The 18,708-nt window shown below is 47.3% G+C and overlaps 1 protein-coding gene across 5 annotated transcripts in view; it reads right to left on the bottom strand.

Annotated features, from left to right (window-relative positions):
- The window catches only part of LOC122368159 (UDP-N-acetylhexosamine pyrophosphorylase-like), a 55,783-nt gene that overhangs the window by 21,485 nt on the left and 15,590 nt on the right, over positions 1–18,708 (bottom strand). For 4 of the 5 annotated variants that reach the window (XM_043341829.1, XM_043341828.1, XM_043341826.1 and 1 more), the window contains exons 2-3: positions 9,007–9,071; positions 530–654 (exon numbers count right to left, since the gene is read on the bottom strand). In XM_043341829.1, the coding sequence (XP_043197764.1) occupies positions 530–654; positions 9,007–9,063 (182 nt within the window). In that variant the 5' untranslated portion in view covers positions 9,064–9,071. Of the gene's footprint in view, positions 1–529; positions 655–6,770; positions 6,846–9,006; positions 9,072–18,708 lie in introns of those variants that run through there. The other variant, XM_043341831.1, reaches the window with a different exon arrangement.

Here is an 18,708-nt window from a genome sequence, read left to right as displayed (position 1 = left end):
GGGAGTGCGTGGAGGCCGCGAGACTCCGTACCGGCCACTCACTGATGCTGCGGGAGTACCGGCACCGAATCGGCCTGGAAGACGACCCCACCTGCCCTGAGTGCGGGCTGGAGGATGAGACACTAACTCACCTCCTGACCGACTGCCCCGCCCGGGCAGAGGCGAGACGAAGGATATTCGGAGACGACGAGCCGGAGATGAGGGAAGCACTGGGAGACCCGACGAAGCTGGTGGAGCTCCTGAGGCGGCTGGGCCGCCTGTGAGGCGTCCCCCCGTATGGCTTCCAGCCAAGGGCCGGAAGCACTTCACTTCACTTCAGAGCGAGAGCGAGAGCGAGAGCGAGAGCGAGAGCGAGAGCGAGAGCGAGAGCGAGAGCGAGAGCGAGAGAGAGAGAGAGAGAGAGAGAGAGAGAGAGAGAGAGAGAGAGAGAGAGAGAGAGAGAGAGAGAGAGAGAGAGAGAGAGAGAGAGAGAGAGAGAGAGAGAGAGAGAGAGAGAGAGAGAGAGAGAGAGACGTCCGTGCCGGCTCACCTCGTAATGTCCTCATAGAGGGCCTGGCGCTGCTCGGGCTCCAGGCTCGGCCAGAACTGCAGCAGGTGCTCCTGACCGGCCTCCTTCAGATCGGCGCGCAGCCGCTCCACGTCCATGGCTGCTGGCTGGGAAGGGAGAGCACGCGTCAGAGCGGCGGTGCTTACAGTGGGGAGAGCACGCGTCAGAGCGGCAGTTACCCCAGGGGATGAACACAACTCAGAACACCAGACGGCAGTGCTGACAGCGGAAAGAACAAACGTCAGAGTGGCATAACTTACAGTGGGAACCACACACGTCAGAACGGCAGTGCTTACAGTGGGGACAACACACGTTAGAATGACCGTGCTGATGGCGGGGAGAACACACGTCAGAACGGTAGTGATGACAGCGAACACGAGGAGCAATGCGTCGGTACCAGCAGAGATTACAGAGTCGGTGAGACAGACGGGGGACAGCAGGAATGATCGGTGCATAAGGCAGAGCCGGCAAACTTATTGGTTGATGCCGAAAAGCACGGCGAGCCTCGAGGGGCAGTGGGGATTGGCACAGAGAGCCCGCAAAGGGGGGGGGACTACCTAGCTGGGTCGATAGAGATGGGGGACCACGAATTAGTATCGATGAGCAGAACGCAAACACAGGCTAGCGGAAGACGATACCGACCAGCACTATAGCGTTGGCATCAATAGAGATGGGAGGCCGTCGGCTAGCATTAGCAGAAGCGGAGGGTATAGGAAAGGATCAATAGCAACGAAGAGCCGACCACCCTCCGGCAGGAATTTACTCAGCATTATTTGAACGAAATCCGACTAATCAGGTAGATTCAACAGGATCAGATCGACTTTGCATCGTTTCAACAAATTAACGTGATTGAACATTATTGAACGCTGGTAACGACCCGAAGCGATCGTAAATCGCATCAGAATTTTAGTTCATGGGACGGAGAAACTGATTAACAGACAGCCACACGCTGCACACTGGGCCGATCGCCAGGTCTAGCACGACATGGGTAAAAAATCGAACTTTGTAGATGTGCAATGAAACCTATACCAATTTGTTCAAAAATGATCATACTACATTGCTGTGGTCTTTGTTTTCCAACACAATTGCTATTTCATGGCGAAAACTCAGCTTAAACACGAACTTCGGAATCGTTTGGATCGAACTCGTCCCCCGCACTCTTCAACAACGTATCTTTGATCCACGAAAACAATCACAATTTGAGGAGGAATTCCACATTTATATACACCAAACGATAGCTCCGGGTCTGCAAAACACACATAACCACATGAAAATGGCGAACTCCTACTTGGTTATGATGTATTGGCACCGCAAAGATTTAAAGACGAAAATATAATTTCACATAATTTATGTCACACACAAATAGACTTTTAAAAAAAGTACCGCAGAGTACCGCTTCGAAAATCTCGCTACTTGTCAATAATTCATTGCACTACAAGATCCAACAGTCATTTTTTGCGACTTTTTGCGACTTTGGATGTAGCAGCCAAACATCAACCCGCGCCGGACCGGTGCTCGGCGTCAAACGCGCCGGGCCGGGAGGTGTTGATTGAACACTCTCCTTCTAACTCGGCTCTTGGGCCACATAGCGACACGTGAGTGGCGTTCGAAAGAGCGCCCGAAATTCCAGATGGAGTAATTAGTCATTTCTAGGTCAGGTCAAAGGTCACGTCACCAGAGGTCATCAAAGGTAAAATGTTGCATATATCAACATTTCTCGAAAACTGGCCCTTACCTCGGGGACCAATAGAGCTACATCGTCGCGGAAAAGTGCATTCAATTGCTCTTTTAGCGGTCTTTCTGAAATAAGCCCTCAGATTTGGCTTAATCCTCGCCCCTAGTGGTGTTTTTCCAGCCGCGAACGTATAGAAGGAGTCCGTTGGACCCCCCGCCGTTTCGCCCCTGATCGAGCTAGAGATTCGCGGAAAAGACGAGCGTGTTACCCGTGACAAGAGGAAGCTGATGATACCCAATTGTAAGGTCCTAGGTCATCGGTTGAACTTCCAGGTCAGGTCAATGACCCAAAAGTCGGGAAAATCGGGACCTGTTAGAACATCGTAAAGGGTGGCTGCTATGGGTTTTTTGTGTGCTGATCACGAATATAATGGTATTTACGATCATAGATGATGTCTTCATACATTTCGGCCAGGTCGGGTCAGGTCAGGTCAGGTCAACCAGTAACGGTTTTGCCGGGTATTTGCAGTAGGTGGCAACCGCCTCTGACACTTTGTAACGTGTTACGAAGGCACCAAAGCTACATAGTAAATGTTCATATGGTTGCTAAATTCGAATTCAGCTCCAAAAACTAGCCTAGAAACATGTAAAATTCGAAAAAGTGAACCAACGTCATCAAGGGTCAATGACCTTACCTGACCTTATGGTGACCTTGACACCCACCCTAATGCATGGGAGCAACATAATATCCCATGTTTGAACGCCTTAAACCAAGAAAAGACTGCAAACCCGCGGCTAATGCGAGCCGACATACGCTGAATCGCGATTCAGGCCAAACATGGTCTCGAAAGAAGGTCACAGGTCAAAGATCATTAAGGTCAGGGTCATGAAATTTTCAGGTTAGCTGTAAAAGTAGTTATCGCGAGGGTACTGAAAGTTTCGTTGCGATCGGCCGCTTTTTACGCGAATTACTCGCGAAAAACCAAGGGTTCCGTTCGAAGATCCAGGCCCTGTCGCGCTAGGATGGCATATCGGCCCACTGTGCGCTGATGTAGTCCGTGACTATCGGTCACCCTGCAGACGCCGCGATCTATGCACCTATCAAGACCCGCGGACCCAACACCGATGACCCGGGGCGCTCACCAAAGAGTGGCCCTCGGACACTTCGCCACAGAGCAGACACAGCTAATACCTCCCGCTAATGCCTCTGGCGTTCCGTGAACACCTGTGGCGTCGTCCCCCTGTCCCACACCGGCGCCACAGGGCACTCGTCCCCGCTGTGCCGCGGGCAGAAGTGGGCCCTCCGCCGTCCGCTCCGCAGCAGGCAGAAGTGGTCTCCCTCCCTCTGCGGCGGGCAGTAAAGATCGTCCCTCCCTGCTCTGCTTTTTTACGCGGCCCGCGTCGCCGCGTTTGACGGGAGGCGTTTGACGGGTGCTGGGCTCTAACATCCCGCTGAAGTCAGTCAGAAACAGCCCACTCCAAGTCCGCTAGCTCTATCTCAGTGTGTAGTTCCTCTTGAAAGCATCGCGTCTCGGAAGTACCGCCGTCGCTCCCTGGTTTGACAAACCTTGGCAGTTTTGAGGGTTGGCCGTCTGGCTGGCCCGTGAAATTGTGAAAACGGCGCAGGTCGGCCAGGCTGCCAGCCCTCTAAAGCCAGGGGCGCTGAAACCAGGGAGCGATAGCGATACTTTGGAGACGCGATACTTTCAAGAGAGACTACACTCCACGCCAAAAGTTTGTTGGACTTTGCCAACAGATAATACAGGAATCCCTCATTTGAGGTGCAGAAACACATGAGAGGAGCGGCGGTAAGGAGGTCATTAGGGGGGGGGGGATTCACGCACTTACGAGAACGGGCATTTGACTTCCGTGAAAAGGAAGGTGTGCATAAGGAAGAATATTTGCACCCGTTTGCTATACCTGCTACTAAGTAATGCACATTGCACAGCACTTCGCTCAGTTATCAACTTCTTGTACCTATAATTAGGCATTACTGATGCACTGAATAAGTTGAGCTGAACATGAAAACAATGAAAGAAACAAACGACAGCTCGCTACGGTTTGAAACAATATAACACTTTTTTGTTCCCTTATGACCTGGTGTAGGCATGGACGGGGTGGCATGCATTGTTAGTTTTTAGAGCTTGTGTGTGAATCTGACGCACCAAAGAAATGCGGGGGAGATATTGGAAGCACTATTGCATTGCAGTAACCGTCACAGCCCGAACATGTACCGCAAATAAGATAAAGTAACTACAGGGTCGTTGTGAATCCGGGTTCATCCAGTCGCTCACAACACCTGATGACAAAATTATCAAAGCATGAAGGCATTACAAAGCCCCTGGAAGTTTTGTTATATAGCTAGTTTTGTTATATAGATAGCTCGGAGAAGGTGATTTTTAGCTGTTTTATCAGGTGTCGCAGTATTTGATTTTAACAGTGTTGTGTGTTGTTCGTTATGAAGTGTTTACTGACAACGACCAGGGAATAGCCCATTATATGCGGATCTGGTTTGCTACTGTGACAATAAACAATAAACAATAAACAATTTGTCACGGGACGATTGCAAAAGGGGCACATAACTAACGACAGACATTGCAGGAATTTGAGACGGACATGATGACGACAGTGACACAACAAAGACGCACTGTGGGGAGGAAGGTCGAGGAAATAGTGCGTCACTGTTCCCATCACCGACGACTCACAGAAGCGACGTAAAAGAACCTGATCATACACAGAGATCCGGCCGGCGGCCGCCATTGACACTAATTGACACTTCCTTCAGAGAACAAACTCCTTTGCAAGCAGCTGAAACGCCGCCTCCGATACTCAAAGCTGAAGTTGTAGGTTCAGGGTTCAGTGATTATAGCTCAGCAATTATATGGCGACGTCTGCTCAGCTGCAAAATAACATTAAACAAAACAAAACAAGAATACCGTTAGCGTTTGATCGAATGCCGAAGCGTGGATACGGGTTTCAATACGAGCATAAGACAAGAAAATTGTTAAATCGCACATCAACCGGCATTTCAATTCACTGTCTGAGTCGAATCGAGCAGCGAACGACCCAGATCCACAACAAACGGACTGGACACGAGCCGTGTTTCGCGCACCGACTGAGCAGCCTGAGCAGACTCGTGCAGCGAACGACCCAGATGCACACTAAACATGACTGACTACGAGCCGTGTTCGCGTGCCGGGCGGCCCGGACCCGCGCGGTGGGGTCATCACTCTGTCGCCCCGTGCTCATCACGACCTTTCGTAGTCAGGGCTCACGGTGGGCTGGCTGGCCTTTCGTAGTCAGGGTCGGCGGTGGACCGTCGTTTCGTGGCCAGCGCTGGTGTCGGCGGGAGCGGGAGCGAGCCAGAGGTCCCAGAGAACGGTCAGTGACGCCCACCGACCGCGGTCAGAGGCTCCGCCGTCCGAGAACGGTCGCCCGCCCCCAGCAGGGCGCGTATTCATTGCCCCATTGCAGCGCAGCAGCTCCTGCACGAGATGGAAACTAACTAGCCGCGCACTCGCCCACAGCCCGATAGGACAACGGTGAATGTGGGCCGTGAATGTTAACCGAGCTACCAAAACGGCTCCAAATGTCTGTACCAGGAAAACTCTGTATAAGTAAACGTGTCTCCCTTGACATGTGCGTGTTGGCGTCTCAGTCATGTCCATGTCTCTACGAAAAACGTCACGGGCCTCGGCGACGGGTTTGATCGCGGACTGGTTTGTACCTCGAACACGTACCTAATGAGAACCGAACGAGTACCGACGGACCAGCAGCCGGGCTCCTCCGACTAAACCCGGCGGCCACAGCCAGCGTAACCGGCACGCAGTGCCCACTGGTTATGTAAGTATTTATGGTATGCAATTATGTAAGCATGATTGCTCATTATGCTCATTATGTAAGCATGATTATGGTAGGTAGTCGGTACGCCACATGATGAATCCTTGCAAAAATGAAGCCTTTTAATTTCTTTGGGCCTGAGCAGAACATCTTAATACGACCTATTTTTCGCAATAACTCAAATTGAATAATATTGTAGGGACATTAGGGCAACAAGAAGGCTTTCATTCACTGCTATTGTTATGGATTATGTAACAACAGCAAAAGGGAAAATACACACAAGCACACAAGCGTGCCTCACCTGCATCAGGAATACGTCGCTGAAAGACGATGTCACTATCGGACATCGGATATAGAAATAACATCTTACACCGGGGTTTGCAGTGCACTTGGAAAACCTCGAACTTGCACTGAGGAGGGTTGCTAAATAGGCACAGAAGCATCGGCCAGGATTTAATCTCAGTACTCCAGAGGGCAGAGACTTCAAAAGCAGTCCCTGGCGAGTCTCCATTCTCCAAAGGAAATGCCATAACAAGCAAAGGCCTCGACAGTGAACTGTAACAGCAGGGTAAATCTATATCACGGCGGCTAAAACAAACGAGATGCCTTCTGTCTGCTAGGCTCGCCCCTAAAGGCAAGTTGAAGTGACGAAATTCGGGGTCACGGCGCACCCCGCCCAGTGGCTATGACCGAGTAGCGTCGGCCCTACCTGTTCGTCCTATGAAGTTCGATTCGACTCAGAGTCACGGCTCCGTTAGCACGTCAGTCGCCGCTCTGTTGTCAGCGGCGGTTCACCAATTCACGGAACTGCTGGGCGATCAGTGCCCTGACGTTATATAGGACGTTAGGAGCCACTATCGTGCGGCGACCTCCCCGCCATCTAGCGGGAGAACCAGAAACTACCAGTGCATGCATGACGTGCTGCACTGTACAGCGTACGTGCTCATTAATTAAGCATTGGGATTCATCAGCCTCCTAAACTGAAACGAGCAGGCGCGTGAGAAGAATAAATCAATGAGGACGAGTAGACAAAATACATGTTCAAGGGTGGCAGCAAAGGATTCCCAATCCAGAACAGAGTCGAAAAACTACACTTAGAAGGCAGAGGAACTACCTCTTAACCCTTTGGCGCCGCCTCTTTCGGTGGCGTATTCAACAGAAGGAGCTCCGGTGCACCAGGGCAGACTTAGCCCCCTACTACCACCACAGCCAAGCCTGACTTCTCAAAATACGACTGGAGAAACGAGCGGATTGGAAGACGGTATGAAACATTTCCCTACGCTACAACGTGCAAGGCTGAGGCATGCTTTCAACCGCTGAAAAGAGTGGCTTGATTTGGTCTCACTGAGTGCGCCCTGTTGTCTGACCCTTCACGGTGAGTGGTTCACTGTGAGGGACCTGCGCACTGGCCGCGGGGACGGGAGCGGCCCGTATGGCGCCGCGGCACCACTGCCGAGTGTGGAGGACTGTGAGGAGGCCGGCAGCGACCGCCACTTGACCTAGATGGCCGGGGCCGTGAGAACACCACAGCGCCTCCGCAGCGAGCGCCGATAGGTGGTCAGTTGGTCGGCCGGGCACTCATCTGCCAGCCCCTCCCTCTGTGTACGAGGCTGGGGAGGGGTCGGCACATATACTCGTAGAGTGTACGTCACCACCGCGCAGCGTTTAACTAATTGAAGTGGCTTGGGATACTAAATTTTGGTAGGAATGTACCTCTTGGAGCTAATGTTGAATTAAACACTCGTTTGAGAGTTTGAAAACTAGGTAGTTATGGTTTCCATGCAGCATGTTGTGAAGCTATCAGTGGTGGTACACACCTAATTACGAGTATTGATACCTATACCTAATACCTCGTATTGATAGCAGCTAAAAGCCTATTGAATAACCTGACCTGACTCGACCAGCCTCAAGTGCACATACCTATACATCGTCTTTCAAAAAACTAATGAGAAATCAAAGTAAGGACCTCAAAATATCCACATACAAACCAGCTCACTGCAAGAAATTCTAGCAGGTCCCAAGTTCACCAATGTTTGAGTCGTTCACATGACCTGGGAGGTGTACCAATGACCTAGAACCCTAAAATTGGTTACCATCGGTTTCCACTCGCTACGGGCAATTCGCTCGTTTTTTCCACAATGCTCTAACTTGATCGGGGGCCGAACGGATATGGGGGGGGGGTCTAATCGATCCCCTCCCAGCTATCCCTTAGCGGCTGTAAAACCGCCAATAAGGGCGACATCTGACTGAGCTGAGACATGGGGAATCCGGCGACATGCAAACGGCGACATATAATCCAAAACCAAACTGGAACGTAACATCACAGTCGCACATTACTCGCACATACGAGTAACATGCCGTGAGTAACTCGTACTCATCCTACTGCAGGAAACGAACAGGATTCGAGTCGCCACCCAAGAGTATAATAGTGGCATAAGAAGCTCTGAATCGCCAACACAGTCATGCCAAGTCCCTCACCCTTCACCAGCTGGTCGCCTCGAAAATCGGTCAAGCACATAATCACACAGCGCCCCAAAAGTCCATGGCTAGGACCGTGCTGTCGAGTAAGATGGACACATGTGACAGGAGAGACACACAATAAAAGACACATAGGTTTAAGAGAACAGATAAGTTTGACAAAATATTTGGGATACATAATGAACTAAGATGGAAGTGCAGTCAAGAATGGCCTTACAAGCACTAACACTGTACCAAACCAACTAGATATTTGACTTAAATGCAAAAAAAGGTCCAGCTCTTCCATGGCATGTGCTTATTGGACTGGATTTTTTCATACTCTTAAAACAACTGGCAGATAGGTATTAAGTACAAACATTCAAATGAAACTGATGCACTATAACATTTCTACTTATCTAAAACTTTTTATATTGTTACAGCTACTACAACATCTATGTAGATACTGCAGTTACGTATTTTGCACCTACCTGGTGAGCATCCACTGGCTTCTCTGAGAAGTTGAGTGAACTCTGAGATGATCCCATGTCTCAGCCTGAAAAAATGAAAATGTGGGTGAAAACAGTCACATGGAAAGAGAGTATCATTTTGATTTGCAAAATTATTGGCTATGGCAACTGACATATTAGTTAGCAAGGCTATATAAAACCATCTTGGTAACATGATTTCTGGGAGTAGGATAGGCAGGTGCTGAGTTTATATGGTTGCTCAGCCAAGCAGTTCCCTCCCACTCCTCGCCCTGTCCGGTCGTGCGCCGAATTCGCCACCTGAGCCCTTGACCTTGTGGTCCCGGTCCCGGTTTGTTTTGAAGACTCGCCGATTGAAAACTAAATGTTTCAGAAGAAAATTGTTTTGGTTTAGCACAAGTTGCTGCAAAATCACAGGAGACTTGAAAATTAAGTAGAAAACATATAAAAAAATATTCAAAATATTTAGCTGTTAGCAAGACTTTGCACTTTCACAAACATGTCCACCAGAGCCCGGCTGGGCTCCAACGCGTCGTCGCAAAATGCAGATAGTCAATGTGTGTACGTTGATGGAGAAGAGGCTGACGAAGGTGAAGGTGAAGACGAGAAAGACCAAGTACACCTGTAAAGGAGGTAAAAAGGTATGTGGCCTTGCTGTAGCTGATGGGGAAGATTCAATCCAGTGTGATCTTTGTGAACAGTGGTTCCATCCAAACTGTCAGGGACTAGATGATAAGGCATTTCAGGCTATATCAGACAGTGAGCTCCTTTGGCTCTGCATGACATGTAAGCCAAACCTGATGGATGTGCTGCGGATGGGAAAGAGGCTTGAAGATAAACTAGAGGCAGTAGAAAGAAAGATCATCGGAGTGTTCAAAGTGTCGGGTCCCAAACCGGATCAGAACAATCAGTTGGAAGAAAAAATCAATGCTCTGGAGAAAGTAGTGGTGGAGGTAATGAACAAGCAGCAAGCCCAAGTCGACAAGTCACTTGAGGCACAAAAGGAAGTCGTACAGACAATGCCAAAGCTCCAGTCGGAGCTCAAGAAAAGCGCACAAGAGTTGAAAACACTGGTGGAAAGGAAGGAGGACAAAGAGAAGAGAGAAGTGAATTTGATAATTCACAATGTACCAGAAAGTAAGTCAAGTGACCCAGAAGCGAGGAAAGGCTATGACCTGAAAAGTTTCAGTAACATAAAGGAGGCTCTGCTCGGAGAAGGAAATATGGAGGTAGACAAGATCTATAGACTGGGAAAGAAAAGGGAGAGTGAAAATGGAGAAGAAGAGCCCAAACCAAGGCTGATGCTGGTGAGGTTGAAGAAGAAGGAGCATGTGGAAGCACTCATGAGCAAGAGATGGGACTTACGTAAAATAACGTTTGACAATGTATACCTGACAAGAGACCTCACACCTGAGGAGAGGGAAGTTCAGAAGAAGTTAAGGGAGGAGCTGATAGCAAAAGGACGAGAGACACACAGAGTCTTTCGGGGCAAAGTTGTCCCGAGACAGTAAGCCTGCAGAAAGGGACAAGAAAACACAAAGTACAAGTAAGTCCCTGAAATGTATGTATACAAATATCAATAGCCTGTCAAACAAGCATGATGAACTTAAATGTCGAGTACAGCAAGAAAATCCTGATGTGATTGGACTGACTGAAGTTTGGCAAAAAGAGGTGTTTGTGATGGAGGGTTATCATGCAGCTTTTAGAAAGGACCGACCTGATGATCAACTCGGAGGAGGCGTCATGTTGTTGGTTCGGGACAGCCTAACGGTCTCTGAGTGTATGGAACTTAACGAAATGCCATACAAAGAATCAGTTTGGTGTATAGTGAAGCCAACAAGGGCAGTCAGGATCCTTGTCGGCTTATGTTACAGAAGTCCGGCAAGTACATTTGACAACAATGAGAGACTGATTGACCTTGTTGGGCGTGCTAGAAGGTTTCAAGCTTCAAGTATACTACTGATGGGGGATTTTAACTATGGGCAAATAGATTGGGAAGCAGGACTAGTAAGGGGGCCGGATGACTCTGATGCTGCTATGTTTTATGAATCGGTCCAGGATCTATTGCTGTTCCAGCATGTAAGTTTCCCGACAAGATTTAGAGAGGGTTGTACCCCATCACAGCTGGACTTGGTGTTTAGTACTGAAGAACTTATGATAGACAACTTGGAGGCAAGCAGTCCAGTGGGAAAGAGTGATCATGTAGTGTTATCATGGTTATTCAGGTATGGTAATGATAGTGATGGGGAGAGAAGAAGTGAACAGACAAAGTTCAACTACAGGAAAGGGAACTATACCAACATGTCTGCAGCACTCAGACAAGTTAACTGGGACGACATCTTGTTGGACATGGATACAGAAGGAACCTGGAATTGCATCAAGAGGAAACTCAAGAGGATGATTGAGGAACATGTTCCAAAGATGAAGACAGGAAGAACTAAGAAGTGCAAAGCGCCATGGTGGCACAAGGGCCTAGAGAGAGAAGTCAAGAAGAAACATAAAGCTTGGAAGGAATATGTGGAGACGAAGAGCACAGAGTATTGGAGGAGTTTTGTACAGCAGAGAAATAAGACGACAAGTAAGATAAGAAAAGCAAGAAGGGACTATGAGAACAGAATTACAAGCAGTCTCAAACAAGCACCAAAGAAGCTGTATTCCTACATCAGGACACAGCAGAGGGTGAGAGCAGCTGTCGGACCACTCAAGGACAACAGAGGCCAGTTGACGGAGACAGATGAAGAAGCAGCAGAGGTCCTGCAATCATTCTTTAAGTCAGTGTTTACTGAGGAAAGAGGAGGTGACATCCCAGAGTTCCCGGATCGTCTGGACAGTGACCAAGTAATGACCGACATCGATGTAACAGAAGAGCAAGTGCTCAAGGAACTGCGAAACCTGAACCCAAACAAGGCCCCAGGCCCAGATGAAGTGCCCAGCGCAGTGCTCAGGGCATGTGCGGACCAGTTAGCCAAGCCTCTGTGCCTGCTATTCAGGAAGTCGATGGAGAGTGGACAATTACCCATGGACTGGAAGAAGGCAATCATCTCACCCATCTTTAAGAAAGGAGCAAGGTGTGATGCGAGTAATTACCGACCAGTCAGCCTCACTTCACAGGTGTGCAAAGTCATGGAGAGGATACTGAAGCGACACATTGTTGAGCACCTGGAGCAGCACAATATCATCAGTGAGCATCAGCATGGATTTTTACAGAAGAGGTCGTGTCAAACCAATTTGTTGGAGTCATTCGAGGAGTGGACGGAGATATTGGATGGGGGTAAGGGACTGGATGTCGTATACCTAGATTACAAGAAGGCATTCGACACCGTACCGCATAAGAGACTGTATCGCAAGCTAAGTGCCTATGGTCTGAAGGGTAGAGTATTGAGGTGGCTGATAGACTTTCTACATGCACGGCAGCAGCAGGTGAAGGTTGGTAGTAGCCACTCAAGTTGGGCCCACGTCTCAAGCGGTGTCCCACAGGGCTCGGTTTTGGGACCGGTCATGTTTCTGCTTTTTGTCAATGAGATTCCCGAACTACTACATAGCAGAGTGAAGATGTTCGCTGATGATATGAAAATGTACGGGGCAGTCACCAGCACCAACGACACACAGGCACTCCAACAAGACATGGACACACTCTCGCACTGGTCACAGACATGGCTGATGAAGTTCAACATATCCAAATGTAAAGTGATGCATTGCGGCACAGGAAATCCTCGAAGAGTGTACCATATGACACAGGACGGAACCTCGGAGTCGCTGGAAGAGACCTGCAAAGAGAGAGACCTGGGAGTGATTGTGGAAAATACATTGAAGCCGACACTACACTGCAAGATGGCAGCCAGCAGAGGCATGTCAGCCCTGAAGCAGCTCAAGGCGACCTTCCGCACAATAAGCAGGAGAAACTTCAAGCCACTCTACAACGCTTTTGTCCGACCCCACATCGAGTACTGTGCCCAAGCGGTTGGACCGTACATGGCGCAAAACTTCAAAGCGTTGGAGAAAGTTCAGAGAAGGGCGACAAAGATGGTGAAGGGGATGAAGAACGTACCATACAAGCAGAGACTCATCAATCTTGGTATGACAAGTGTAGAACAGCGCCTACGGAGAGGAGACCTTATCGAGACCTACAAGATATTGACGGGGAAGACGAAGCTGAAGCCGGAGCACTTCTTCCAGCAGAGCCAGGAGGGGAGAACCAGAGGACACTGCCTCAAGCTGACCAAGAAACGAGTGACCCACCATGCAAGGATGATGTTCTTTTCTCAACGTGTGGTGTCCCCCTGGAATGCTCTGCCAGAGGAAGTTATATCGGCACTGACTACGAACAGTTTTAAAAACCGGTTGGACCACCACTGGGCCACAAGGAATCCTCACTGAGTCATTTCTGACCTTATCCGGATGTGGGCCCTGAATAGACCCGGTCTACCCAAGCCCACTAGTAAAACCTAAACCTAAACCTAAACCTAAGATGGCTGAGCATCTTGGCTGCAACCATATGCTCAGTGGTTGCAAGCATATGGTTGCAAGCAACCATATGCTTACAACCAGGAGCCCAAAAAGATGGTCCAGAGCAATTTTACTGCTACTGTAAAAAAAAATCAATAAGAATACTAAAATATTTTGTTGATATGGGTAGATCAGTAGGGTACCAGCTTGCTGGTAAGTCCAAAGAAACAGGCAAGGTCACTCTGTTCAGCACTAAGGCAATATGGAGATGTCAATGGTAGCCAGCAGTACCTAGGCATGCAACAATCGCAATTTGATGGCACAGTGATTGAAGAACACTGTCAGTGACTCAGTGTGGGCTGGACTGACCAGTGATGTATGTGACCTCACTGCACATCAGTCGGTGACACACCAGGGAAATAAGCTAAAATTAGAGCACTCTATTTATTGCTCCCGCTACTTCACCGTCTCCCATAGGGCCCTGTGTTGAGCTGGTGTCGAGGCTCTAAAAATGACGCCGATTTTTGCACCGTTCTCACGAAAACCGCTCGGACCGCCTGGAAACTAATTGTTCCGCTCTAAAAATTTCATGATCGATGGAAAAATGAACGAGGAAAAGATTGGTCCTGAAATAATTCTGAACTCCCTGTAGAACATATCGAAATATGGCTGCAAACTAGGAGCATGTCAAAATCGGCAAAACAATACAAATAAACTTACCGGGATTTTTTTATTTTCCATGCATCTGTGTATGAAATCAGTCGGTTTTTCGGAAAGATCATCTTCTGTTTACTAAATAATTCCACAATTGAAATCGAGAAAAAAAAAACATTTCTGCTGTGACAGCAGTTTTGGCATTGTGCCAGTAGTTTGGCGTGAGCGGTGCTGGGTGGTCGTCGGGACGGAGTTGTGAGTATTTTCGGTGTTTTAAATGCTTGATGGCCATTGGAACCAGCTTTATATTATTTCCTACCAATTTTTGCATCAAATTATTGCTTTGAAAGACCATTGAAACCCCTTATCTCTTCATGAAACACGATCATATTCATCGTCGACGAAAATGGCGCGGGAGTAGATGTGCGTTTCCATCGAAATAAATCGTAAATGTAATAATAATTGATGATAAATATCATATTCTAGTGACACATTTTCATAAAATAAGGCATAAACTTTGCAAGGAAGTCAACATTGGATAATTGGATTCTTATTTTGCTCACATATCCTTGTAGTAGTCAAATGGCTCAATTGTTAGATAAATGTAAGTATATGTTTGGCTTGATGTTTGCTGTGAAACCACCCAGCCACTTGCTGGTTGAGTGGTTTTCTGATCATTACCTGATAATCATTTCTCCTTTTCCTTAAAAAACTAAAATTCTTTTCAAAGTAACCCATTTTTAGGAAAGGCAGATGGCTCATTGACATTTCATGTTCTTGTTTTGTTATTGCTGGCAGTATTTTGATACAATAAATACAATATGAACTTTTTCAATAATAAAACCTAAGACAAACTTAGTTAACGCATCAATCAAACACCCAACAGAAAGATTGTTGTGACGTGAAGTAGAATATTCTATGAATGTGTTGCCAAACTTTATATGCCAAACTTTAAATTGATTTATTATTTGATACTAATAGCTGAGCATGTGAATTATGCCACAATATAATTTCATATTCTGGTTTTGAAATAGCCGGCAGTATTTTACTTCAACAAATGTAATATACATGGAATACATGTTGTTATGCTATGTTAAAAGTTTAATAACAGCCAACAGAAGGGGCTGTTTCAGCAGATAATGTTTGTACCTTATGCATTACCTTTCTTTTCTGCAGGACCATGCTTCCGCTGGGTGGTCGACATTTGCCTCCTGAAGAAGTTGAGCAACATGAAGACCACCAGATGAGGTGTCTGCAGTTCATGTGGAACTCTGCAGACTGCAAGTGTTATGCCAACCACAACCAAAATGCTGTGATCATGGAGGCATGAACCTCATGACAACACTTCAGATTTGCATTTGTACCAAAGTGTGATTCAAACCACCTGTGGCATCTCACTCAATGCGTGAACAGCGTGATCATTGTGAAGTGTTCAGCTGCAACTAAGACATTTATTAGTGACTTGTTTTGCAATTAGCCACCAAAAGCATTTTTGGGCTGGCTGCTGTAATTTGTTGTGCACTGCGCAATAGTGGTAGTGTTTTGTCACTTGTCAAGTTGTCAGTTGTGCATGTTGCATGTTTCTCTCCCCTCGGCCCTCATTATTAGTTAAGTGGTGAATTGGCATCACTCAGTCCCGCCAGATCTCCATTGACTGTCTGTCAACCACCTAACTTGAGACGGTATTTGCTAATAGTGTCAGAAAAGAAGTGATGTAGACATTTTAGGAATATGAGCTCCGTTTCATGCGTGTTCCAGTGGTCATTTTGTCATATGTCCCATGTGTAATAAATGGAAACTGTTGTTCCCTTTTGAAGGTACTCGCGGATGCAGAAAGCGTTGGGCCTAATTATTAAACGCACCCTCCTATCAGCGACACACGAAATCGACAAATATCATCCTTTTTAGAACAGGAGGAAACGAAAACTCGTGAACATAGCTGTACCTACAACAGTGCATAAGGAATTGAAATTCTGGGAGTTTTTGAAATCCGGAGAAACTCAAGTTGTCGACAGGTATTCCCCCTTGTACGTCAAAGACTGTTCGTCTAAAAAAAAAACGTCTACAAACGAAGGCAGTATTCGTATGTTCGTTGTAATTGCAGCAGCCTAGCAACATGCATTGCGGTCCGATGGCGAATTACACTCGTGCTAAAAAACTATGCCGGCAACTGCCAATGTACCTACTTAGGTCATAGGTGAGGAGAGGAAGGGTTATGTCAAATGTCAACATCATAGAAATGGCTTCATCTATTGAGCTGTGCCTATTGTACATTATAATTCAACCAATCTATGCATTTCGTTTCTTGCAATCTACTCATGCTTTCACTCCAGCTTCAGAGTAATCATCCCATATTGTACGTCTAAAGATATTGATTTCTATGGCGGTTTGCAATTGCTAGCCACGTCTTATCTCAGTTTGGTGGCCCCGCATCGGCCCACTCGGCCGCTCTAAAATTGACGTACGGAGGAGGATGGTGGCTTTTATTTTAGCTTCTCCGCTGACTGCGGGGAGCGCCGTCGCCGAGGTAGGAGCAATAATTAGCTTATGTTTGGGACTAATTTTCACGCTTAATTAACATTTTAATGTTATTTTAATTAATTCATGTTAATCTTTGACGCATTCTCTTTCTATTGATACCATATACCGGTCTGAGAAGTACTGCCTTGCTGCGTAAGGGCCGATAAAAGATCACGCTTTTAGGGGTATCTCTTCAACATGGGGCAGGAGCAATAAATAGAGCGCTCTAATTTTAGCTTATTTCCCTGGTATGTCACCAACTGACATGGGTGCTGCAGCATATTTCATTTTTACTGTGCAGTCAACCAGCCCTGTGACCTTTCAACAACTCATCCCATTCCAATGCAAGCACATTGACATGCTTCTGTCTGTGGCGGCAGTGGTGGTGATAGCGGTAAATGTCAAGTTTAAGTCCTAAGCAGATTTCATGGATAATTTTTTCCATATTCTTACATTATTTAACATCCTGAATCCAAAAATGATACTTATATGTCTCGCAAACAAAAGAAAAAACATAATCAAACCTGAACTAACCTTACCTACTTACCTATAACCTACCAACCTACAACCTGCAAACCTACAACCTACCAACCTTACACCTACATACCTACCTACCTACAACCTAAAACCTACAAACCCACAACCTAACCTAACCTAAAACCTAAATTTTTTGCTGTTACATATTTGTATCAAAAGTGCCACAATTGTAGTTAGGACCTTAACATGACATATACCAGTTAGGACCTAAACTTGGGTTAAGCACCATAGCACATGAACCAAGTGCTAGCCAGAACCATGGATAAGATGAAGAGGTATCCTAATCCACGCCAGAGCTCTCGCTGTTCAGAGTGGCCAGACAGCGCAGCGGCAATGCCACGTGCATTGTCCAGGGCCCTGTTTCACGGCGGAGCGCTGCAGTGCGCCAGTGCTGCCAGATGGGGAAGGCTGTAATCCTCCAGATCAGTTACAAAAATCCTCCAGATTCCTCCAAATCCTATTGGTAGATATAGAAAGGCGGTCTTGGACGCTGCGGGGGGCTATACCCCCAAAAAAGTTTCACCAAATTCTATAAACTCATCGGATTTCGAATCCTTTCGCACTGCTGTGCAGTTTAAAGATCCTTTTTTCTAATAAAAGTTGTTTAGTTTTCGTTTTATCCTCCAAAAGAAACGAAAATTTTCGTCGATTTCGGGCGCTGCAGGAAGGCCGGGGGCATTTGCCCCAAATGTCCCCCTTAGATCCGCCAGTAGTTTGGTACCCTCGTAGATATAGCTACAGACAGACATTCTGCAGTCTCACGGTGATAAAGGACGTTATATATCCTAACGGGTAGGGTGACGCTGGGCAGGAAAATGCCTTTTTAGTCTTGAATGTGTTATATTTTTACATGAAATTGAATATAATAATGGGGCGACAAATCCTCCAGATTTTCCTCCAGAATCAAAAATCCTCCAAAAGCGAAATTTGTCCGCAAATAGAGTTCAAAATCCTCCAGATTTGCGGAAATCCTCCAAATCTGGCAGCACTGCAGTGCGCTGCGCGCGTCGGCGCGTTAGGTTTCCATGGCAATATCAACAAACCTCCCTCTGACGCTACGCTATGACGTCATTGCAAAACGCCAGCACCCAAGCGCCAGCACCATCAGCACGCTAACAGCATTCGCACTCAAACCTCTATTCTCTCTGTGCTGGGTTCTTTAGGACCTCTGTTCCCAACATGTAACGGAAGTTGGCACAGATTCAGCACAGATTCAGCACAGCACAGATTCGGTAGGGGGAAAAAAGGCCCCGGTAGAGGGAAACCTTTATGACCCGTTTTCCCATAGAAATGACGTCACAAAGAGGTAAAAATGGGTATCAATCGAAAGCTCTCGTTTACCCAGACACAGTCCTGCAGGAAAATTTCCCTTTTTCCCTATAGGAAAGTTTGTACGGGAAAATCAAAATTTTGGGTCAATGGGGGGTCCCCCCGATTTCGTTCAAAATCGGCACACAGGTGCCCCACCACCAGCCGAGAAACTTTCCCCAAAACGGTCCCCGTTGCATTGACGTTTAAGGCCCGTAAAGCCCCCTAGACTCGTAAAAT

The sequence above is a fragment of the Amphibalanus amphitrite genome, unplaced genomic scaffold (assembly GCF_019059575.1).
Source record: "Amphibalanus amphitrite isolate SeventyFive unplaced genomic scaffold, NRLGWU_Aamphi_draft 000928F_arrow, whole genome shotgun sequence".
NCBI lineage: Eukaryota > Metazoa > Arthropoda > Thecostraca > Balanomorpha > Balanidae > Amphibalanus > Amphibalanus amphitrite.
This window is presented reverse-complemented; position numbering and strand designations above follow the sequence as displayed.